The sequence below is a fragment of the Natator depressus genome, chromosome 8, assembly GCF_965152275.1.
Source record: "Natator depressus isolate rNatDep1 chromosome 8, rNatDep2.hap1, whole genome shotgun sequence".
In the NCBI taxonomy this organism is placed as follows: Eukaryota; Metazoa; Chordata; order Testudines; family Cheloniidae; genus Natator; species Natator depressus.
In genome coordinates, this window is record NC_134241.1 from 33,371,225 (window position 1) to 33,397,731 (window position 26,507).

Genomic DNA, 26,507 nt, shown 5'->3' on the forward strand with positions numbered 1-26,507 from the left:
ATACTGCACACAAGCTAATATACATTCTCCTCTAGTCTAAATTTCTATCTATAGAATTTATAGAGCACCATACCATCTAGATGTCAGATGACACTATGAAAGGTTATCTAGTAATAGCTCTGATTTTGTATCTCTTTTGTATATTTACTAGTAATGATATCCACTGGACATCTCATATGTATTCTTGTATTAATATTGTGAATCGTTTTAATAAAAATTAAATTATGGGGAACACCACTTAGCTAAGCTGATTTTTTGAACATACTGACTAATGACTGAAGTGTCTGAAGAGCTGATTACAAAGAGTTTGTGATAGTTTTGAAGCTATTTGAGATTCAATGGTAAAGGATGCCTCGCAGTATCTGAACCTTAAGTCTGCTACGAGTGAATGGGTGTAAACCCTGTGTGAAATAACATGGAATTTGAACTTATCAGCTAGGTTGGGCTGTATTTCTGAAAGTTTACTTCTGCACCATGTGGGGATCCTGCAATAGTTTCTCCTTGAGATCTGCAGCCCAGCAAACTGATATCTTAAAGGGTCCAGTAGAGTAAGTGTTGCTTTAGACAACCTTCCCATTCTGAAACCCAAACTTCTCAAAGTGGGTCACGAGGGTGGCTGAGGGTTGTGATATCAAAGGCCTCTCAGAAGCTGGTGAACTAAGGGAAGAGGAGCAGCTCTGCCAACTATGAGGAATACTATTTAAAGGTGGTACACAGGCAGCTGCCTCAGCCCCACTGCTCAAAGCAGTCAACCACTTCCTAAACCTATTCACTACCACCTTCTAACAAGCCTTAAAACAACAGTACTAGGCCACTGAACCCACCACTACTTTATACTACTCAGCAGATTTCATCTCCCTCACCATTGCCTACCAACCCCTTCAAAAAACCAACCATGATTTCTTTCTGTGAACCAAATTCCACAATACTTCACAGCCACAATGGATTGTGGGTGTAACTAAAGGACTATGGTCATGACAAAAACCTGCAGCTGATTTTGGAGTCCCACATGGAAAAACTGAGAACCCCTGCTGTTAACAGTACAAAAAATATTTCCTCCTACTTCAGGAGTGTCATGGGTATGGGATAAGGTGGAGACTGGCTTGTATTAAAGCCAAATCATGAATACAATAACGCAAGCACTGTAACACTACGGACTGGAATTTCCATTTCAGTCAACCTGTGGTTAGATTTTACAATGTTAATCCATCTTGGATTATGCTATCCAACCCTAGACACATAGCAGGGAAGAAAATTCTCTTACTTTTACATTTGGTTTATTAGCAATGCTTTCAAACACAAGTCTTCTGAAAAAGTAATACTTGAGTTTTCCTATTATTGTTTACATTTGTATTGAGATAGAAGCATTCTGAAACTTTAAAATGAGAACCTCAAATCTACCAGAACTAAAAAAAGATGATTTCTTGAAATAAGAGGTCATTTTCAGAAAGATTTATTTCATTGAAGGGTTTTCACTTAAATTCAAACAGAATCTGAACTACTAGGACTTCTATTCACAAAAGCAATTCCTTCTGTTCTTAAATTCCTGTGCACATGAAACAGGTTGCACCACTGAACTCTGCTCGTTTAATATTTTAACAATACAGATAGAGGAGAGATACTGACAGTATATATTTGCGCTATTAAACATTTTATGTATTAGTGTATAGTACTTAAGAAAATATTATAGAAATTACTACATATGCTCTGTATTTCTTTTCAAAGTTATGTTTCTTGTGGATTCAAAACATTTCACTCATACCAAAAATACAAACTACTTTTTTTTTTAATTTGCTATTTTGTAAACTTGCTCTGCCCAAACAATCGTAAAGAGAAATTCTCCCCCCCGCATCCAGTCACTGCCTATAAATTAGGCAGGATTGATTTACACAATTTACTACAAATGAAGAGCAAAGGAATTTAAGATTTATTGGTCTTGCATTTATAGGAGCTCCCATCTTTACCATATTATCTTTTTTTAAATCAAGAACTATATAAATAAATAAGTCAAAACAGCTCTAGGACTGTCTGCTAACAAAACTGTTCTGTATTCAAACATGCACAATGATGGTAACAATGATGTAACCAGGACCACACTAATAAAAATCTCTTCCTCTATATGAAAAATCAAAAATTGTATTATAGGCCATTTAGGACATTGCAAGTAGTTTTTAAAATAATTGGCAAAGCTCATTAAAACAAGTTTTTAAACCAAAAATGAAAAAACAAAATGTAACAGGCAACATGCACAACTATACTATTTGTATCACAACTTCAAGCAATAAACACAAAAGCTCACCACCCCCCACTGAAAAAATAATCAAGTTCACACAGAGCTCTCTTAATGATTCCTACAAAAAGTTAGGTAGATGATTTCAGAGAAGGATGCACAAAAAACGTTTAGCAGACTTAATTTGATTAAACAAAGCCCCGAGAGAGTTTAACAACGTTCACAGTATACGCATAACACATTTACAACAAGAAAGAAGAAAGGCACCTGGAGACATCTGACACTGGGCATGCTCTGCAGGCATCTCAGTGCGCACATGCTCTCTACCAGGTTGGAGCAGCCTAGCCACAAAGACCTTGGCACAGAACACTGCAGGGTGACAAAAAGGAAGGAAGAGAAGAAGCAGTTAGATGCCACAAATCACTTAATGCAGGCAACTCATTAGTATGTTAAAGTGGATACGTATTTGTTTACTTCTATGTTAATCAACGATTAGGGGCCAACAGCAAAACAACTACGGAAGATTCTTTTAAAATATGTTATCCCTCTGTCACATAAAGCCTAATGAGTTGATTTACACAACTGCTCGCTCCTAGCACCTACTCGAATATTATAGCCTACAAAACACAGTACCAGAATTGTCACAATTCATTTTCAACATATTCTGCTCTTGAATTAGTTCAGAATCTTGCATTCGAGCATTGTTATGGTCATAAAAGTGGCACCTTCTTAATCAATCTGCTTCATGTGTGTACTCGGTCATACTTGATTTAGTATAAATTTTTATGAATTCTTTTTAAATTTTGCATTGTCCTAGGACACAGAACTATGGGCTTGTCTTCAACAGAAAAGGTGGAGTCATCAGAATACAAACCTGAGGCACTGGATTAAACTAACATGGTATTACACAAGACTTAAGTCAGACTTTAGGTCCACCCATTGATTATGTCAAACACGACTTGCCCCTGTTTAGACTGGACTGCAAAGTCTCCTTTAAACATCATGTTAGTTAATACAACCACTCAAGGTCATTGTCTAATTTGACCGCATTTTCTAATAAAAAGAAGCCCAAGAAAAGAGCTGAATTTTATTCTTCCTCAAATATAATTATTTTTTTTAAACAAAAGTATAAACTGCAGGGCAAAATTCTGCTCTCAGTTATACATGTGCTGCTACTCATTGAATGAGTTACTCCACCACAGGCATAAGTGAGGGAAGATTACTGGTAATGACAAGGCAGAAAGAACAAGCTCAACTACCAGATTCCAAGTTGTTGGCACTGGTGGTTAGAAAAGAGTTTTTACTTGCAAACTGGGGCAACGTGATGTGGAAGTCACACAAAACTTTGGAATCTCATTATGCCATATTTCAGAGAGTTAAATTTCAGGATTTACCAGTACACTTAAGATACAGAAAAAGTAATCAAAAGAATTCAGTTATTCACTACTGAGCAGCAGGTAAACCCAACTCTACGACTGGCACAGTCCTAATTTTCAATGGCTTTTCACATTCACAGGTGCCTTATTTAGCTTTTGTTATAAACATCAAGTCACATTCATTTAAAAACTTGCCAAATTAGTTTGTACATCGAAGTTAAAGCAGCCCATTATGAGGCCACAGATGAAAACCTTTGAAAAGCAGTTATTGTGCCAATATTTAGAAGGGGTATCCAGAGCGAGAGAGGTTAAAACCATATTTTCTTATAAGTTCCCTTATGTTTTTCAGTTCAAAATTAAAATTCTTTACACTGTGCTAAAAAATAAAAACTATAAAGGCCAAAAATACCATGATTATGGCCAACCTCAGAACTTATTCAAATTTTCTCTTCTACTCTGTGAGCCTGAATGTATTTGAGCTGTGCCTGAAAAGATATGACTGAGTAGATGCATACATCTCATTTACAGATGTAAAACTACAAATGTTACCACTCCAAAGAAGGTAAAATAATTTTGCCTCCAATACTCAAGCATAATCATATAAACTTGTATTCGTTTTTGGAAAGTTCATATTTAAAATCTGAAAAGAAAAAAAGTGATTTTCACTTACTTACCTACCAAATTTCAAGTCTAGAAGCCTATCTTTGCCCCACAATAGCTGATGTACCCCCACCTAAAGCTTCACTTCCCAAACTGTTTTAAGCGATTCATTGGCTATAGTAGGGGAAGCTCAAAATCCTAATCTCAGAAAATATTGGCAAGTGAGTTAAAATTTTCAAAAATAATTTAGAATAAAAATGCGTAATCTTTAAATCTAAACATTCATTCTAATAAAGATGTAGGGTATTAAACTTAACACAAAGTTTGCAGCTCACCTGAAACTCCACTCTCTGGTTTAGTGGCTTCTCAAAAAATTCTCAGGTAGCTTGGTGAACTGCACACAACCACAGCTGGCCCATGTCAGCTGGCTCAGGCTGCGGGACTATGTAAGTGCAATGTAGACATTCAGGTTCGGTCTGGAGCTCAGGCCCTCTCCACTCTTGGGAGTCTCAGAGCCTGAGAATCTACACTGCAATTTTATAGTCCCTCATGAACCTGAGTTAGCTGATCTGAGCCCTGAGACTCAGTGCCATAGGTTTTTTAATCAAAGTGTGGGTATATTTAGTGGTTTATATATCTGAGCCTATATGAGGGAAAAAATTTAATTCGAAAACTGATTTTTGGCATATATACCCATATATACTTCAATGTCATGAAGCATGTCACTGTATGTTAGTGATTGAAGCAAGTTCATAAACATTTCAGGTATAGTACAAAGTTTTAAAATATTTTGGTCACTTTAGTCTCGATTAATTTAAAGAAAGTCAGTCCAGTTTCTAGATCATTTACTACATTTGTGTTTGCAAAATGCTCTAATTAAATGACTGAAAGACTATGAAGTTTTGGAGAGCCATATGCAATTCATAAACTTTCAAGTTAGTTAAACCATTCGGCAGAAACATTGTTTATTTTCATGCCAAGTTTAAGCCACATGGGAACCTTTTCTTCCAAACTCCAGAATAAACGGATTTATAAAGGAAAAACGAAGACTCTTAGCTATATCACTATTATGCTTTACTAAACATGAGACAGCTTCAAATAGTGCACGTAAGATTTCACAATAAAACAGGAAAATACAAGTGAAATATTTATGCACTTCAGTACAAAGAACAAAAAAGTGTTTTTTTGATCTGGTGTAACGACCCACTATCTACAACTGGAGGCACAGAAGACCTATCACAGTCAATGTAATGAACATGAAGTTGTTTTACCTTTTGCTTTCTAGTAAGAATTTGGATCTAAGCTGGTAGTTTCCACATTTTAGCCCAACAGGACCTTTGATGATGATCTAAAACTGTGATGATCTCAAATCGAGATGGAGAAAGGGAGGACTGAAGAGAAAGAGGCATAACGGACAGTACAAGTGAATTTGGTGGCTTTATCTCAGACCATGTCAGATTTGTCCACCACAGGAAAAAAGGAGAAGTAAACATTTCTTTCTGGGGTCAGGAGCAGAGTTCATCTTAGTCGTACATAATGCCAACTATTAATTTTCTATTTGGTGCCCAGATAATATAGCTCTGTATTTATTAAAAACACCTAACAGTTAAATGCACCCCAAAATCTGCAGCAATGAGCCATCTCTACATGAGACACACTAAACACAATAGGACGGGTACAGCACTTTAAAACAGGAGCATTGGCCAGAGTGTGGGGGAAAATTTCCACAGCTGAGTCAACTCAGGTTTCTTACTGCAGAAAACAGTTTCATACTCCTAGCTACTAGCACAGCAATTCCAAAGCTCCAGAGAGAGCAACAAAATGGGTTAAAAGTATGACAAGACTTACAAGAGAAGAGACTGAAAAAACTAGGGATACTAGACTGAAAGGAGAACAGTTTGATAGGTTTTCATAGAATAATTTATTACAAAGCAATGCCACAAATTGGTCAGACACTTTTATGCTTGGAAGTCACTCAGAGCTAATGGCTGAAAAATGTAATATTCAAATCAATACTTGACAGCGTATAGGTCCTCTGCATAATTCACTGACAGATGGTCACAATCAAATTGTAAATGCATTTATAAGTGAAATTGATGTGATGACCAACATTTGGACTTAAGTAGGCTAAGATAAGGCTAATCAAATCTCATGCTTCAAGGCATAAAATGATTACCTTTGTGTGTGGTGGTTGTCAGGAAGTCACACACTCCTAAGTACAGTGTCACACAATTTTCCAGGTGAATTATTTTATTTGGGGGTAATAGCGCTTACAGATTGTTCCCTTTTCCTCAATACTATTCTTCAAGCATCAGATATAGATCAGTATCAGAGACAGAAAAATACATTGCTCACCCACTGTTCTGATCTTTCAGAAGTCCCATGTTCCTAAAATGATCTACATTCAGTTCACTCTGACTAAAATCAGTTAACCTCCGATAAACAATAATCAACTAATTTGGCTGTCTGACACCAGAAGGGGCACTTTAAGATCTTAATATTTAATTTTTTTTAATATAAAATTAGGCTACCTGTAGAAGTGTTTGCTGCCCTATGACCCATCACAGCAGACAATAGGATTGGAACATCTCGTGATGTCTTGAAAGGTGGGCAGTTAGGACTTCTCAGGTGAGGATTCATGATGTGGAAATTTTCTCTCATTCCATATATACCAGAATTTGTCTGTGGCATCCTTAAGGGGGAGGATGAAAACTGCTTCCCTTGTAAGCTTTGTTGTTTAGGGCACCAACAGTTCTAGAGCGGTTATATGCAAACAGTGTTGCTATTTTGATTTCAGCTATTTTTGTTAAAGAACTCTCCAAGTCAAGAAACCTTTGGATTCAAAAGTCAAAAATTAAAATGCATCTAGAAGTGGAAGATCAAAATGTTTCTGAAACTTTTACAATCATTCGTAACTATCAGACTGTTTATTAACATCCCCCAGGGATAGCTCAAGGAAAATGCTATATTAAAAAAAAAGTGTCCCCCAAAGTGGAACCAATATTCATTCTGTATCCAACTGTGGTAACATTACACTGCTATAGTTAAGGGTATCAACATTTTTATTATAGTTCCTTTTTGTTTAAGATTTTATAAGTATTATAAACTTGGCATTGAAGGTCCCAACCTGGGGATGATTCTTTTAAAGTACACACACTTTAATCAATTAAGCTCTCAAGGTACCAGAGCGCAGAAAAATATTTAGGGTTTTGGACATTTGTTTCTATGCCAAAAAGAACAGCTCTGTCTTTAAAAATGAGAATTTGCTGACTTAGTCCAATATGGACATGATCTTTTGGTATTTTAGAATGACAAAGATAAAGACACAACAAATCAAATGAGGTTTAAATAGCAGGTAAAGCACACTACCTCGTTTTTAGAGGTTTGGGTTTTTTAAGCTATAGGTACATGAACAGTCTATACACAATCTATCCACATTCTAGAGCTGTCAATTTCTTTTACAGTTTAAGAAAATTAAACCAAAAGTCCATTCAGTTATGTTAAGAGTCACATTTAAAACCAGAGTCTGAAATGCCATCCCTAGCCCACTCTCTTGTGCCAATGAATTAGTCAATCAATAGTTAGTATTCTGGATTTCCCCATAGAGAGATCCATATTTGCAACATTAAGCTACAGTAGGAAAAAGTTAAGCCTTCGCTTTCCCTTGATTTGTGGATACAAAAGAGATGCATGTTATCACAGTCTTCTGTAATTTGGTGAGGTTTAATTTGCTTTGGTTTAATCTCAACACTAGTGGAACTGGAGCTGCGTCGGCTAATCTTTAATGCACATATGTGCATTAGCACTCAGCATTGGAAAATTAAGACTCATGGGTTAACTGCTGCTACTTAAAATACTGTTCTAGGTCTGGGATAGAGAGAAGACATCTTCACTGGTAGTCTACACCTAGTCCTCTTAACAAGGAACACTAAAAAGAAAGCTTTGTCCTAGTGAATGAAAACAAGACATGGCCATTTCTGAAAGAAATTCCATGATCACAAGTCGCATTTTAATTTAGGTTTAGACCCCTCTCCACCCCCTCCCAAAAAAGCAGAATAAATCACAGAACAAACTGTAAAGTGATAATGCTATTCAAGGGCCTTCAGTATTTTACACCCAGCAGGGAGTAGTCACCAGCTGCAGTCAATCCCCTTCAGCTAGCTGAGGCATCACACAGACTTTATCTCACATTTTTACCTTACTTACATGACTCACCCAATATAGTCATAAGCAGAACTAGTAGGTATTGAGAAGAAGTATTTTGAAGATTTGCATGTGGTGGGAGAGTGCAAATTCTATTAGAAAAGTATGCTTATAAACTGTGTTTTCACAAGTAGCAGCTTGGCTTGATAATGATGCATTTTTTTATGCTGTGCACTGAAATACACACACAAAGTTCAGGATGTCTTGTGCAACCTATTTCTATTAAAATGTTCTAAAATCCATGACAATTTATGTCAGACCAACAGTACCTCTTCCCCCTTTAATATCAAAGCCACATGTGCACATGCAATGTAAGCACATAGTCCCCAGAAAGTATTTTTTGGAATAGTGGCATCACATTACCACCTACTCCTAAACAAAATGCAACTGGTGTATCCAGTCCTAAGTGTCTACATTCTAAATCGAATGTAGTAAACATGGTATTCAGGCAATATTTCCAAAAACATGTGAGGTACCAAATGCATGTTATGAACAATGTTCCCTCTAATTTTTGACAGGCCATGTGCACAAAAAATTTCTTCTGTGTAAATTTTTGTGCACGCGGCGTTTCGCCTTCTGCACTGGGTTTAGGATCTGTGTGCGCGTCCACACGTGCACAGCTTAGAGGGAACAGTGGTTATGAAAACAAAGTTCTAGTTCAACTCAGGAAGGGCACTTAGTTACCTTCTCATTTTATTCACAAGTCAAGAAAACTCTCTTTGTACAACAGAGTCAATTTACTTTGCCATTTTAGTACTTGAGATTAACTAAAATACTTTAAGACTGAGTTTCTCAGAAGTCAGCGCATACCTACTCTGTTGCAATCAACCAAATTCATCTTAAAGACACTGTGAAAGTTTGTCATTTCTTTATTGTTTAAAGTGCTAAAAAGATTCAAGAAACTGATCACTGAGTCTCTCATCCATTAGATAATAGTCCAGTTAAACCAAATGACAAGCATTCAAAAATCAACTCAGTGATACAGCTTTCCAATTGTCATTCAAGATCTGTGTATAATTTCCTTGAACTTTGTGAAGATTCTTACAAAAACGTTAATAAGTTAGTTTAAAGTAAGCAATAAGTAGAAAGTAATTTGATCTATTAGACAAGTTCTCCCTATTACCAAACAGTTCTTCAACACAGGACAATACGAATTCACAGACGGGTGATCAAAACTGCAGTCCCACTTTGTTCCTGAAGACCAAAGTACATATTTGCTACAAAAGGAATATAATTTCAGTGGGGGAAGAGATTTAAGTGCTTTTCCTTGAGCGTAAAAAAATCTTACTCCATTTTAATTTGTTCATCAGGAAAAGACTCATGAGATGCAATATCTTGTTTTCATAAAGACCCAAGAAGACTACCAGAGAAAACACTAATACAATTACATCAATGTCACTAAGTGGTATTAACTGAATCTTGAGACAAAGCTGTATTTTCCAACATATATTACATCTAAATTAAACTTACTTTCCCTCACACACATGCACCCCCAACTCTAATAGTGTTCTGAAAATTCAAAAAAAGTTATGTTCCCTTCTAGACTGGCAAATCAGTTGTGTTACATTAAAATAGTCTTTTTGGAATGACAAAATGAACAGCAGTACCTTACTCTCTCTCACACCAGAAAGAGTAGTGTCACCTACCTGTCTGGAAACAGTAGCAGATCATCCTAACAGTGTATCAGATCTGAAAATAAGATGAAAGGTGGAAAGTGGAAGTGTGGAGTTGTCAGATGACCTAGCAGCTTACTGCATAGCAGTTAGGCAATTAGAAAATTGTGTGTGAAAATGGTCTTAAAAGTTATGGTATAGTTAAAGAGCAGGCTCAGGATCTCTCATCAATGGGCTTGTCTATGTTAGGATTTAAAGGTGTGCTAAGATTTGATAACTAACATGTTCTAACAGTCTTGCAGACAAGGTAGAGTGTATTTAACATTTGCAAAATTGGCCAAATTAAAGCCTCAGTTTAGCACATTATAAAGTAGGGTTTCACTTTCAGGTTTCAAATATTGCAGAAAAAAGTTTAAACACATTGTAATTTTAAAAAGTTGTGAAAGCATTTCCACTGGTGTTGTGTTTTATAAACACTTATTTTTAAAAATTTAAATACTGGACAAAACTTAGGCCCTGAACCCTCAACACTTGTATATGTGGTTAACTTTACAAAGCAAGTAGCGCCACTCACTTCAATATGAATAGTCCTTTTTTAATCTTTCAAAAATTGAATATAATTTCATACAAATAATGTGTATTAAAATCCCATAAATTCAAGTGACTAAAGTATTCCTGATTTGCAAGAGTAGCTCATTTTCTGATTCAATTTTTAAATTTTTATTTTAAATGGTTTGCATAAGGCAACCAGAAATGTAGTTTCCCTATTTTGATTTCTTCATTTTTCAAAAACCACATCAGGTTCACTGCTGAATTTTCATGGTTTTAAAAAAAGAACAGATAACTACCAAATATGCCACCAGTAGCATATTCCCCACTAAAAAGAAAAGGAGTACTTGTGGCACCTTAGAGACTAAACAATTTATTTGAGCATAAGCATCCGATGAAGTGAGCTGTAGCTCATGAAAGCTTATGCTCAAATAAATTGGTTAGTCTCTAAGGTGCCACAAGTACTCCTTTTCTTTTCGCGGATACAGACTAACACGGCTGCTACTCTGAAATATTTCCCACTGTAATTCCAGAATTAGGTTCAGCCACAGAGGTACATAGGACCCAAAAAATCCAGTGTGATCTTCTCCAATTTCAAACAGCAGCAAATATTTCTTAAATTCAGGTTAGCCTGAAAGTTTCAATTTGTCCTCCATAGTTCAGAAATTGATGCTACAACAGAAAGAAACAGACCCAGGACTTCCCTCATCCTAACCAAATAAGATCCAAGTCAGCCAAAATAAAATGAAACCCAAAAGCTGCAGACGCCAGTAAGGAAAATAATTAATTTATATTTTAATCTGTTAAACCTCACTACAATTTTTCATATATAAATAAAAGACTACAGACCAAGGAAATGAGTGTATAATTCAGCAAAACAAGAAACATCACACAAGAGCACAAGACCTAACCACAAGTTACTTCTATATTAAAAACTGATTAACTTAAGAACTGTTTTAAATACAAGTAATGATTCTCTTCAGAAGAGAACATACAGAGATGCCCCAGAAGTATCAAACTTGGATGGTAGTTAAGGTTAAATGAGATGTAAATCTAAAAATACAGGAAATGGGAGACTCCTGAAAAGCTAACAAGGGGTGTGTTGTCCTCAACACGCTGAGTTTAGTGTTACTACCATTAGGAATTATACACTAATGAGAGGACAGAGGATGAAGAGCACTGGAAATATATGGAATACCTTGTCCAGAGAACTCTATAAAGTAATTTAAGGGAGAGTAAAGCTGGATGGCAGCACAAGTAAAAGGCCTAAATAGCCCTCTGCTAACTTAAAACAAGTACCCTTTTTCTGTCCAGCAATCTCCTGTGTACTTAAAATAGATCCCCACCTCCCTACTACACACAAATACCTTTGAGGGCTGTTTAAAAAAAAATGTAACACTGTAGTATTTTAGAGATATTTCAATCTCTCTCAGAGAGAAATCTATTGTAGGTCACTTAAACAACAACTGAGCAAAAGCAATTTTTTTATACCAATCTACTGTAAAAATTGCTCATGAAAGCCAATCATTCAAACTGACTCATTTGTGTTTTATAAACTACATTCTAAATGTAACTTTTATTAAGAGTTTAAAAATGTCATACAACAAATGCTATCTACACTAGAATTTCTAATTGTGTTTTAGCTCGTCAATACATGCACAATTAGAAACTGTACTGCAGACAAAGAAAAACATTTTTTCCTTGTATAAATTAACAATTGTAAATTGTAGAGAACACGATAGTACATGGTTAAAAAAAATCATAGGCTAGATAAGCCTTAATTGTTACATTGATGAGCCTAACAAAAATGGTCCTGAAAGTCTCAACTTTTTTAGCCCCTCCAAAAAAGCCAGAGTATTTTTTTACTCCAGCTGTTATCATGTATACTACCTACTCTGAACATCCATGCATGCCTAAATATGGTTTTCTATTTCACCGGGAGATACAAAGTTTATGGATTGTAGTCTGTTCTAAAAATGTATCCATGAGTAAAAGTAACTTGCTAAAAAGTTATACATGTATATACCAAACGTATTTATTGTTTTTAAACTAAAACACACATGGTAAATAGCTAACATTTTTTTCCATCCTCTAATATTTTTCAGGGAGATAATGCAGAAAAAGCAAAGTATTGAAATTTCAGACAAATGCAACTAAGCAGAAGCAGTAAGATATAGTACAGGGTAATTTCTTACCTGAAACTTTGTTTCTGAGCTCCAGATCCACCAATCCAGAATGAATGGGGATTCGAATGGGGTTTCCTTCTCAGACTTGTCTGTCAAAAGAGAGCAGCCAATCATCTTCAGCTTGGTGTACCTACTTCTTTCTTGAACGAAATCCCAATTACGTACTCCTAATGCTGTTAGAAAGACAAGGCAACCTATACAGCTTACCATGACTCCAGTAGCAACTAAATTTAGAGGGGTCACCGGATTGGTGGATCTAAGACAAAGAAACTAATTTACAGAGAAGAAATTGCTCTTTCCCATGCCCTGAATCAACCAATCCAGAACAAGTGCTTTTAGGTCAAAAAAAATCTCTTTACCAAGATTAAGAGGGATGAGAACAAACTATAACTCAGAGAATGAAGTATGTGCTAAAGCCTCAACTACCATTTACACCCAGGGAATATGTTTCATTAATTAATAGAAGGTTAATTTACAGGTTTCCAAAACAGACACCGCTTATTAACCCATGATGCTGGTTCTCTCTCAAAATGTTTTTCTACTAAACTGCCTCCACACACGTTTTGAACCATTTTACTATAATGATTCTTGGCCTTTTTCTGAGTCCCAAAACAAATTCAATTTTTCCTGAGTGCCCCTAGAAACAGGTAACCTTAACAGCTTCTCTTATCTGAATCATGCCAGAGTTCAGTGTATTTGTAGTATCACTGTCTTTCTGAAAAACTAGTCATAGAAGACTGTACGGTAAGATAAACAATTCTCTTAATCAAGATAATTATTAGAAAAATTTGTCCTTTATACTGCCAAAATCAAATGACAAAGCCTAAAATCAAAGGCAGTTCATATGCTACCTTTAGGTGTATATTCAGGTTATAAAGTGGGTTTAAGTGGCAAACCTATTAGAGAAGAGGTTTTCAAACTGTGGTCTGTGAACCACCAGTGGTCCGTGAGCTCCATTCAGGTACTTCCCTCTAAGGTGCACACCTGGGCAGCCACACACGAGAGAATGAAGAGCCAGCCACCTAATTAGTGGAGCTGTGCAGGCATAGCTCCACTAATTAGGTGCCTGGACCCTGGAGAAGACACACATGTAAGGTGAGGTGCTGGCCTTGGGGGGGAAATAGGGGGTAGGTGGGAGGGGGCAGTGGGTTTAGAAGAGGCGTGGGGGGAATTTGGGATGTGCAGAGAAAGAGGCGACTTTCCCCGGCTGCGGCTGCTAGGGAGAGATGGTCCTCCTTCCCAGCCTCATCTCTGTGGCGGGAGAGAGACCGCCCTCTTTCCCAGCCCCAGCTCAGTGGCTGCCACAGCGGGGGAGAGAGGGCATATCACATTAGAAAGGTAAGACTACTGATATTAAAATATGAGTTGTGTGCTTTTATTTGTAGAACAAAAAAAAAAGTTAATTATTAAGCGTTTTTTTTATATATAATGTGCTTTTATCCAAAGCACTTTATAATAGTTAGCTAATAGTACAAACATTTGGAAAGATCACTAAGTGGTCCGCCAAGACCCTCAGCAATTTTCAAGTGGTCCACACACACACAAAAGTGCAAGAACCACTGTATTAGAGGATTCAGAGTAGCAGCCATGTTAGTCTGTATTCGCAAAAAGAAAAGGAGTACTTGTGGCACCTTAGTCTCTAAGGTGCCACAAGTACTCCTTTTCTTTTTGTATTAGAGGAAGCCTTCAAGAACAACCACCAGAAGATGAATTCTGCAGATCTCTTATTGAGCCTCTTGCACCACTGACTGTGGATCTGTAACCTAAAGAGACTGAACTCCCTTGGTCCAGATATTGCTCAAAAAAGTAAAGCTTCAAAGATAATTTTTTTAGAGTATCTATGTATCCCCACATTAGGGGAAGAAAACTTTTTCCAGAACTTGGGAAGATACTGTCAGGGCCAAAGAAGGGCCATATGTTCCAATATTTCTGCTTTCCTCATCAACCCCTCCCACACACCAGTGCATTCATTGTTCTAGTATCTCCTCAGGAAGTGCCACATACATCAAAACAAAGGGACTTTAGAGAAAGATGGGAGAAAAAACTGCCATCATTCACATTAGTTGTGTGTACCACTAATTTATCAAATCTGATACTGCCTAGAACCAACCGGAGAAAGGATCTTCTGCACCTTTGTGTTCATTTGTTACATATTGCAGGCATATCAATAAGTCTGCTGCAAAACAACACTTCAAGATGACAAATGGACTTGAGAGTTTGACATTACGTCCAATCTATGATTTCAAAAGGACCTCATTAGTTGCCATGTACATCACAACTAAGCAAGCCACAAGATGTCTAGGCATATGACTCTCAAACATCAAGAGCACAACATAGCTTCTCAGGTAGAAAGAAAACCACCCGAAATACCTAAATGAACCATTTCTCCAAGCAACAATAGAGTCAGAAGGTCATGAGAAGGAATGACCAAGTCACCATGAAAGCATCTCCAAAAAGTTCTGTGTAAATATGTTGCAGCGTAGGTCTCAATTACTTTGCAAGTGAAAACCTGCTTCATAGAGACCCAACTTGAATGTCAAATTTTCCTTGTTAATTTTGGTTGTCTGGGCAAAGAAATCTTCTTGTTTAACAAGTCTAATCAACTATAAACTCTCAATGAACCAAACTGAAACTTTTTGCCATACACAAAGATTGAAGATTAAAATTAACATGTTGTACAAATTGCTGCCACAGACTAAAAATGTTATGTTCAATTGGCATTACTACATATTTTTAAAAGCTCAGTAAGTTGTTAATAAAATGAAGTCATTTCAGCCATCACCGCAGAAAAGTGTACATCCACAAATGACATACAAGTTGTAAAGATCCATAGAGATTAGAATTTAATATTCAAGGACAGAATTTATCAAAACTAGAATTACTGATGAAGCTGTATGGCTCACAGAATTGACACAATATCATGAGCCTTTCACCTCTAGGTCACTGATTCAAAAAAAAAATAAATATATCAGTTACTTAAAATTGATCCTTAACAGCAATTTAGCAGCTTATATAAAAAGACCCTTGTTCTCAGTTCCTAGTGAACAGGTGCCTACATCAAAAAAACCACCACAATTTTCACCCTTATTTGTAAAAAATGGGCCTTGGCAGCTGAAATACCTTCTAACCCCTAATGATGAAGGTTAAAGCACAAGTGCAACTGGGTGGAAAAGCTTGGATTACTACTGCCAGGGCTATAGCTGTGTGTGAATAAACAGGTGTCTTCGATTTCCCCAGCTTCTTTTTACTGGAAGCAAATTTACTTGATTTTTATGAAGTTACTCCTTTCTCAAACCAATTTTTTTTTTAAGTATGACATGCATTCAAGTATTTTAGCACCAGAAGGTATTGGTCATCTACTACTAAAACACTGGGAGATAACTTGTGGAAAACACTACATGGAACATGATAGGCTGTACAGTATAGCAAAGCAGGTTAACCAGAGTAGTCACATCAGGGAGATCACAAATTGGGAGGAAGGATTTTGTTATGCCACAGGCTTGCAAAATGTTTACGATCTACCATAGTTTAATAAAATGTCCTTAATGCTAACATGGGTGCATATGGGAAGTGTGTCCCCCCAATCAGAGAAAGAACAAAGTGGAAATGTATGGTCATGCCCACTGACACAATCTTTTCTCCATTCAAATTTGAAAAGTTCAGAGAAGTGGATATTTTCTACAAGTAATGAGCCACTAACAATACTCGGCTGCAAATGTCACACTGAGAACTTAGAGAATATAACAATAAAACAAAGACAGTAACATCAGTATAAAAGAGAATGTCACTATAGGAAAAAGCAGGAACATAATGAAGTATGTTAATAAACACTCATTTAAAATTACTCCGTATATATTCCTACTTCTCTCTTTCCATTTGTTTCCTCACTCCCTTCTTTGAAAAAAAAATCATGTTAGAGCAGCACTCCCTTACCTCTATGCTTCCTTATTCTCCCCAATCTTTTCCTTTCCTGTTGGCATCCTTACTATACCATCTACTTCATTTAGAACCTCTGAGCTGCAAAGTAAGAAGCAATAGCAGTTTCACTTTGCACACCATGCCACAATGCTTAAAAGCAGTAAGAAATGTACCACTGTAGGAAAAAGGTCTAAGATTAAAAGGTCAAGATGCCATGCAACAGTGACTTCTGAAGTCGATAACATTACTGCAGTAAACAATATGCATCAAAGAACAAATGCCGCATTGACACATCAGGTAGCAAGAGTGTTTCAGAGGACAGGGAAGGAAAGGAGGAAAGAAAACAGGGTACTGCATTCAACCTTCAAAACTTATCCACAAGCCCCATCCATGGTACAACCTGCACTGAAGTAACCAGGCAAGATCATGCAATGAATACCAGAAGTTCAAGTCTGCAGTAATGCTTAGAATAATCCTGCTTAAGGATGCTGATACAATCAACATTGTCTGTGAAATATGCAAGGTACCCAGGGATATACCATGCACTTCCAATCAGTTTTAGAAACAGGAGAGGTCCAACTGAAATTTTCAGATAATACAAGTGCAAGATGATCATACAAATGCATTGGCATGTAACTCCATAGTTCTAGCAACACTGTGGTGGTGTCCATCAGGTCTACAACCAATATTTTAGATCAGGGATTGGCAACCTTTGGCACGTGGCCCGCCAGGGGAAGCCCCCTGACAGGCGGGGCCGGTTTGTTTACCTGCCATGTCCACAGGTTTGGCCGATCGCAGCTCCCACTGGCCGCGGTTCGCCGCTCCAGGCCAATGGGGGCTGCGGGAAACAGCAGCCTGCACATCCCTCGGCCCGTGCCACTGGACTGCACCTTAAAACCATTTAGAAACTTAAGCTGGTGAAGAATGCAACTGCCCACTTGCTTAGCAGTGTTTTGTACAGATAGTACATTACAGTGCTGCACTGAGAGCTGCCTGAGTTGCAGATTAGTTTCCAGGTGGAATCTTGAAGGGTTTTTATTTTTTAAGTCCTACATTGTTTGGGTCACAGCTACCTCTTCCAATTGTGATCATCCAGGTAGCTTAAGCTAGCACCCACCTGGTTGGGACGAAGCTGCTGATGAGCTGTGCTCATGTGAAACACCTGATTCTGGAATTCAGTTGCCTTCTGGATTGAAGACCTTCAGCACACATTGCATGGCTTTTCCAGGAGCAGGAGGAGAGTTTTTGGCAGGAGCTTCAATTGTAGTTCACTTATTATTTACACTGAGGCACTTAAATGCTGGGCTGTTTGTATTAGATGGGCAGAAGCTCCAGGCAATAAAAGTAATTTGTTAAGGAGGATGCATTTCATAGATGCATTTTCAAAACACATGTTTAAGAAGGGTATAAACAGGTGCTTTTCAAATCTTAAATTAATCTTACTTCAAGTCCTTGTCCTTCTATAACCCTCCCACTCCATTGTTATGTTAAATTTAGACTGTAAGCTCTTCAGGGCAGGGATCTGTGTTTGTAAAGTGACATGCACACCAAGAGTGTTGTAGAAATACTGAAGACAGCAAGATCAGCACTTGAAAAATCTTTGAACATGCTTGGCTGCCTACCTTGATAAACAAGTCTTATGGATCCACCAAGACACCTAAGGCCTGAGAATAAGAATTTGTGTTTCCACCTGTAACCAGATCTTATGGTGTACCATTAATCTTACAAATATGTATTTTGTTTTACATTAGATATACAATATTTTCCCCTCTAGTGGCACCTTGGAAATCACAAGTCGCCAGTAAATTTTATGCTACCAATTAAAAAACATGGTGATAAAACAAACAGTGTAGCAGAATGGAAAGGACACTTTTAAACAGAAAACAAAATACACAAGTTGTCATCAATCATCTTTGATAAATATATATTTCTAGTAGTGTCAAATACCACAGAATGGATTTTACTGAAAGGATAATGAAACTGAATGTTACATTATATTCAGAGTTTAAATTCCATTCAGAACTTGGAGCCAAAAATACCATTTATCAAAACGGATGGGTGAAAATTTTGCTCGTTTTCATATCATCTTAGGATTAAGTGCAGAAAATAATTTGATTTCTTGAGAGTGGCAGGAAGGTTAAGTTTATCTAACTTTACAAAGTGTAATTCAAAAGTGTTATTTTTATGTGCTCATGGAAAGTTAGGGATAGAAAAAAAGCCTTTTGAACCACTCTAGTCAATTATCTGTGCTGCTTACTTCCTCACTGTGTATTTTCTAGAGATTTGTCCAGTCTATACAATGCATTTCACCAAAACTGGGTAACTACTACTTTACTATGATATTTGATATTATAGTCAAAGCAATTGTGTCAGATTAATTTTCATAGTCCAGATGGCACATCTGCTAGAGTCTAGAAACAAGTTAGACTTCCAGGTTTCATATTTCCAGAGTATGTTCTCCAAGCAACGTACTCCATGCCTGCAAAAGAGGCTATTCAACCTTAGCTACTACTACCACATAAAAGCCCCAAAGTAACATTGCCAGATGATCGACCATCTTCACCAGAGGTTAAGTACTAGTAAAGTTAAAAAGTCAAGGTGGAAAGATTTGCAAAAGTAAAATAAGATTATCTAAAATACAAGCTGCCCTATAGAATGTTTAAATAAATGAGCATAGGCAGCACACTCACTAAAGCTTATTTGGAGCATAACAGATGCAACTTAGAAACCTTAAAATATTTCACACTAAGCTTTACAAACAGAACCATCGTCACACTAGTGTTCAGATTTTTTTTTAATAAATGCAATCAAGCTAAGGAACAATTGAAAGCTAGAACATCATGTTCTGAAACTCTCGTGCTATTAAAATATTGATACATTATCTTTTGTTTATCCCTGAATTCACTCAGAATTACATTCCAGTTGCTACTGAGAACACTCACCAGACATTTGCAAAAAAAAAAAAAAAAAAAGTCACATATAATCAAACACATATTCATTCCCAGCCTTTGATGCAGTAACCAAAATGCTAATTGCTATAGCAAACAGGGAGGCACAAAAAAGCTTGCCTTTATAATCTTAATGCTTGTATCTTATTTCACTTACAAGAAACATTCTAAAATGCAAAAGGGCTGAAATAAAGCTTGTGTTTTAAAATGGTCTCCATTTTAGAGATGCTGGCTAGCATTAAGAACAGTTGACAAAAAAAAGCTTGCATATTCTATTCAAATGGCCTTGGCTATTCTTTTTCTACATAGTGCTTTCCATTTGTGCTTACTTTACAGTTCCCAGTTTTCCACAGATTCCTAAGTCTAATATCTCTTGAGAAACAAGGCAAGACATTATCAAGTTGTGAAAAAAATGTTTATGAGACTGTGTCGATTCAGTATAATTTTTAGCTCAGGAACAAAAGTATGTTTTAATACTGCCTTTATTTGCATTGGAAGTAAGTGTAAAAATACAGCCATATTTACAAACTGTTTTCTCTATAATAATTTTTTTCTCTTCATCTTGTTAAACTTTATTTTTATTAATTTTATAGAAAACAGCAGCTCTGGCTTTTAGCCCTACACAAGTCTATACATACATTAGCCAAAGTATCTGTACATTTTATTGGATTCCTATTGCATAACACAAAGAAGCTTTGATTTTTGTTCTTTAAAGTATTTTTTAAAAATCCCATCATTGCTTTTCCCCCCATTTCCCAGAAGTGATCATAACTAGGTTTGCCACAATTAAATCATTCAAAATTTTTATTTGCTTCTGTTAGTTAGCAACACAGCAAAAACAGAAATTATTATAATGCAGATGAGGAAGTCAAAAGACCGCCAAGAAAGCTAAGTAAAAGAACTCTACCTACCTGGCTTAAAGACCCGTTAAATTTTAGCACACAACCACCATGAGTAACCACCCATTATATGACATAAAATAGCCACTAGAATTCAGCTTGCATATTTTATATGCAATGCTATTTGTTACTTGTATCTACATAAAACTCATTCCTGAACAACTAGATTTTTCCTCCAACTGATGCCTTGACTGGTATCACCAGCTATGGTTTGTAATATTACAAGCCATTAACATGAAGGCAATTCTGATGTCATCAACATTAAAATGTGGCACCACTAAATCAGTAAGGATCAAGGAAGTTCATTAAGAATAGCTATTTAGCTACAGACCTCCATGATCAGCAACAATGAGTTAATGAAATGCAGAAAACATGACAGGAAAATGACTTTCAGAGCTCTTGAATTTCTGCTACTTAGTAAAAAGAACAAGATATAACAATGCTCAGCCATGTTGTGAAATTTTATAAAGGGAGTTCACAGACTTCCCAAACCAGGCAGTTTGCTCCAACTAGATTACTAACAGCATGTGGAAGTGCCTAAAAAATGCCAATTTGTGTCATCTTATGCCTATACAGCACCTAGCACAATTCCAATGGTCAGTCAAAGCATGCAAGAGAGATCTTATTATCTACATTATTTGCATCTCTGAAAGAAGATTAGCCATACTGGCTCAGACCAATAGTCCTTCTAGTCCAGCATCCTGTCTTCCAAAAGTGGACAGTGCAGATGCTTCAGATGGAATGAACAGAACAAGGCAATTATCGAGTGTAGCGCCTAGGAGCCCCAGTCATGGACAAGACCCCATTGTGCTAGGCAATGTACAAAAACAGAACAAGACAGCTATGCACCATCACATTTAAATGTCTAATTAATAGGTAATGTTTAGTGCAGGCAAACTAGTACACAGAAAATATTAATCTTGATCACTCATTCTAATCTTCCCCAGCCACTAATTTAAAAACACATTTTCCCCCCCTAAAATGATCTTATTGTAATTCCTCTAATGTTTTGTGACTGCTCTTACTATTTCTATTAAAAAAAATCTCCCTCCATCTTCCCCACAGCCAACTTTCTGGCAACCTAAATTTATCGGCATTAACATTTAGTCTTGTGGTACATCAACTGTAGTACCCAGGTTTTGTTAAGTTACACAGTTTGGAGAATTATTTACTGCATTGAACAATTCACAAAAGGTTTACTGCTGCTACTGTAAAATATAAATTAACTCAGTAAATGCTTGCTCACTGAAATAAAAAAAATCTCTTTTCAAACAAACTAAAAACTTCAGACTTAAGGAGTAAAAATAACTCCAAAAAGATTTTATATAAACTAATCACTGTAAAAATACAGTATTAATTACAAAATATATTTGGCTGAAACAGACCTGAATGCTCAGGTATAAATTCTTTACATTCTAAGACAAACCCCTTTACATACTTGGTAATCAATTTAACCAAGTGATTCAAAAATACCGGGTAGCAAAGACTGTTTCATTATAATCTACACTCAAGAGAAAGTTAAAAAACAAGATGCTGCATCTCAGGAGGATCTCCACGAACAAAAAAGGACAATGACTAAATTCTGAATGTCATCTTGTTTAAAAAAGCATTTAGTTAGCATTTTTTTAACATATGCCCACAAAATCCATGCAGATCAGCAATTATTTGTAGAATTCAGTAAATCTTTTAAACTACTTGTCAAATCCTAAAAAAATAAAACCAATCACAGGCCCTTTTCAATAGCTCTCATAACGAAGGCTTTGAGAGCCTGGTTGGGGGGGGGTGTCTATATTTTTGGGAGGGGAGTGGCTTATTTGTTGACTGACAGGACGAGGTTATTCTGGGGAACAATGAATGGGAATGGGAGGAATGTGGGGGCCAGAGGACAGGAGCGGGACTAGAGTGGGATGCCAGGAAAGGTGCGGGAGGCCCGTTTGTTGACCTTAGGAATGGCAGGGGGCTCTCAAAGCCCAGCCCTGCTCACCAAGCCGCCATTGGGGGGGGGGGGGGGTTGAGCAGAGGGATGATCCCAATCTCGCACCTTCCACAAGGCCCGGGCGAATTCAAATGTCACCTTCGCTCGAGGCGGGTAGGAGGGAGCCCCCCCGCGGCGGGCTTTAGTCCCAGCGACCCCGGCTTCCAAGGCCTAGGCCCGCTCCCCCCACGGCGGGGCCTACTCCTGGCTCAGCGCGGAACCTACAGGCCCTCTCCGCCCCGCCGCTCTCCTGCCGGCGGGACGAAGGGGAGCCCCGGCCTACACGAGAACCTGGGGAAGCGGCGACAGCCCCCGGGGGGGGGGGCTGTTCCGGTCGGCGGGCGCTCGGGGGGGGGGTGTCACTCACCATCAGCTCGATAGTCTTGTCCTCAATCACTGAGTCGGGCTCCATAGCGACGGGCGGCTCCTCGTCCCCTCCCCCCCGCGCCTGCCTCCCGCAGCGCGGAACCGAAACCCCACTGGCTCCTCGGGCCGCCGCACCGCCAGCTGCTCCCTCCCCCCGCCCGCCGGACGGACGGACGCACGCACGCTGTAGCCGCCGCGGCGTACCCGCGCCGCGTTCCCGGAACAGGAAGCGCCGCACCAACGCCCCCTACCCCTCGAACCGGAACGCCCACAGAGCCTACAACTCCCGGCAAGCTCCGCGGCCCCTTCCCCACACAGCGACGAAAGGACTACAATGCCCAGCAGGTATCGGGCCCAGAGACTATCCGGGGAAGCTGGGCCAGGAGGCCGTCGTAGTGCATGCTGGGAGTTGGAGTCTTTTGAAAGTTGGGTCAGAGGCTATTATGGAGAATGGGGTGGGGTCACAGCCTCACGTGCCTGCACCCCGTCCAGGCTGCCAGGCCTGCAGGGCACTCCCTAGCCTGAGTGGGGGTGACAGGGGATATGCGTGGGGCCTGAGGGCACCTCTCACCCACCTGTGCATGCTTCCCTGAGACACACCAGAAATGCCCCCTTTGCGTTTTCAATCCCCCGGGCAGGTCTGTCACACAGACAAACCCGCCTGCCCAGCACCTGGGTGAGAGACAGCTGCAGGACACTCCATAACATGGCGTGTGGAACAGAGACCCCCCAGGACCAAGGCTATTAGGTGCTGCAGGATCCCTGACTGTTTCTGGGTCAGGGTTAGCAACTTGTGGCCATACCAAGTAAGGTTGCAAACATATTTTAAAAATAAGGGACTGTTTTCTTAGCACCCCACTCCACTTTTCCTGATAGTATTAGTATTAATAATAAGCAGTACTCACCTATATTTTCATTTCTTGCTGCTTTTTGCAACACTCAGCAACTCCGGATCTTGTTGTACAGAGATGAAAAAATAAGGGATGTCCCTTGTCATAAGGGCCTGTTGGCAACCCTAATATCAAGCTCCCTAAAACTTGTTAGCTTGCCACATGATTGCACTGTCATAGGATCAGTTCCATTACTCTTACCCTCCCTACGTGTATCACCCCGTCACATGGTACTCAAATCAGTCTATTTTGCAAGCATTTTGGACCTTGGGACCTGGCTAGCAGTTGAAGTGCTCAATACCTCTGAATAGCAGGATCTATATCTTTAACTGTGTTAAAAAGTAATATACAATTCTACATTACTATATAAGTAATAAGAAATAATAGTCTTTTATCCTCACATAGGCCTATTCTCTGATGCCTCAAATCTCCTTGAAACCAACTTAAACGCAGTAGATCTCCCTCACTTTGATCCTTTCAGAAACTACCTCCATGCAGCCACCTGGCATAGGGAGCAGGAACCGGGTAGGTCCAGAGCACTACTATGCTCTGGCTTTTCTCAGCTGAATATAGCCTCGAGGGGGTCATAGGCAGATTAAGTGAAAATTACATCAGACTTTCTCAAACTTGGGCCTGAACAGTTTCTGGGTGGGACCTGAAATTCCTGTATTAGTGTAGTTGTATGCTCTTACATTTGAGAACATTCAAATTATTACATAAGGTTTGATGTTATAGTCCCTGTGTGCTCACTCCAGTTTCAAGTGCAGTGTCTTTCATGCACCCAGCAGGGCTTCAGGAACTGAGCAGGATTGCAATTTAGTGACTCCTCCTGAGTGTTGGGGCTATTGTAGCACCTCTCCATCGCTCTCAGTGCTCCTAGTATTGGTGCCCACCTAGTGTGAATCTGCCAACAAGGATAGAGAAAGGAGTTGGCAACATCCAACTGCCACTCCAACCCTTGCCAGAAGGGGACACCATTGTAGGGGCAGAAGCTAAAGAGAAATAGGAACTTAAGGGGTAGGAACAGAACAGGAAAAGTGCTTAAAAAGGGGCAGTGGTTAAAGTAGGTTGAAACAGGAGCAAGAACTCTCCTTAGACTTTCAGCAGCACCAGCCATCGAGGAGAGAGGGATCTATGCTCCCTCCACTGCCCCCCTTACTTTAACCTCTACTGAAGGGGGAAAAGAATGAGGGAAGCAGAGTCTCAGAGGGGAATGCATTTAAGGGGTATAATGGGAAATAAAATGGATGAGGCTGCTCTCATTTGCCTCCTACTCAATGCCTTAAAGCTCTCCCACCCCCTCCAACCACCACCCCATCTGGCTGCCTTCCACTCTCCTTCCTGCCCCAGGTTGCCCCAAGTCCCTCCAGTATCCTGCTCTGCACTAACTACCTTGGTTCTCCCAAGCTTAGCCCCCTTTTTGGCAGTTGGGTAAAATGAACAGAGAAAAGCTCATCCAGGTCACTCAAAGATATAAGGCCCTTATTGTGACATTCTATACGTTGGGGGAGCCCCCTGTAACCCCCATATTCCTCATTTTTATATAATCGTGATCTAACATATAAAGCATGCTTTGTAAGGTACCAAGGAAAAGGTTATGACCTGCTGAAAGTCATTTCTCTATCCATATATGTATATCATCAATGCATATGAAGTTATGTGAATGTGTTGTATGGTTGTCACTAAAACATACTGTAAGTTGGGGAATCTGCCAGATATTAAGATCCCAGAGACAACAACAAGGAGAGTAACCAATACCCAGGTGGGGTGTCAATAGCCATTGTCCAGCAAGTGAGCTACAATTCAATGACTCACCTGCATGAGGCCACACCAGGGGAATTGCTCAACTTTGCCTGGAGACTCAGCAATGCCCCCAAACATTCCTGGATTTGCATTCTCCAAGCACAAAAGAGACCACAGGGACCCCATGTTTGGCCTTTCTCCTTCACCCACCTACACTGTAAGCAACAAGTCTAAGAGGGTTGAGAGTTTAGACTGTATGGTTATATTTTATTTTATTTTGGTAACCAAGTCTCACTTTTTGCCTACTACTTAATATCACTTAAAATCCATCTTTTAAAATCCATCTCTGTGTGATTCATGAGTGGCTCTGGGAGCATTCATGCAATCTAGTTGGGTGTGGGGTCTCCACATGTGGTTGTGCTGAGTGCTAACAGCACCTGGAGGAGTTGCTGCTGGTCACTAGTAAGGCATTGTGAGAGACACCCCAGGCTGGAGAGAGTTCAGAGGGCACAGCAGTCCCACAGTGCACCCCAGGAGGATCCTGTCACACTTATAATTTCACACAGTTTAATATTCTAGTATTTAATTCAGAATTGTGGTATGTTTGGCCTGAGTCCCAATTTCCCTTTTTCTGCATTTGGGGCAGCAGTGGAGAACACAAAGATGACTATAAGCCCCCGTTACTGTGGTCTGAGAGCAGCTTTATGCCAGCCAGGGAAGCCCCTAAACAAAGGAGTGGTTTTAGATGCCATTTCTGCCCCCTTTCCACTGCCAGAGGGATGAAAAGCTGCCTTAGTGTAACTGAGAATTAGTGCCCATTATCCCTAGTTGCTGAATTCAATCACAACGTACGGTTTATTAATTGTAACATTCCTGGCATTTCTTTTTTGTAACTCTTGCACTATCTTTCTAGCAACCCTAACTTTCAGGTAAGGGTTTTGACTGATATTCATCTTAATGGTACAGTTGAATGTTTTCTCTTCTATCCAAAATGACAGTTGAAAGAATACA

At 38.8% G+C, this 26,507-nt stretch overlaps 1 protein-coding gene across 6 annotated transcripts in view; it reads right to left on the reverse strand.

Moving 5' to 3' along the window:
- The window catches only part of FBXW11 (F-box and WD repeat domain containing 11), a 123,006-nt gene extending 99,982 nt beyond the window's left edge, over positions 1-23,024 (reverse strand). Inside the window, exons 1-3 of one of the 6 annotated variants that reach the window (XM_074960702.1) lie at positions 22,865-23,013; positions 12,767-12,846; positions 2,498-2,599 (exon numbers count right to left, since the gene is read on the reverse strand). In XM_074960702.1, coding sequence (XP_074816803.1) covers positions 2,498-2,548 — 51 coding nt within the window. In that variant the 5' untranslated portion in view covers positions 2,549-2,599; positions 12,767-12,846; positions 22,865-23,013. Of the gene's footprint in view, positions 1-2,497; positions 2,600-10,055; positions 10,099-12,766; positions 12,853-22,864 lie in introns of those variants that run through there. The other 5 variants (XM_074960706.1, XM_074960701.1, XM_074960705.1 and 2 more) reach the window with 5 other exon arrangements.
- Positions 23,025-26,507: the final 3,483 nt, after the last annotated feature.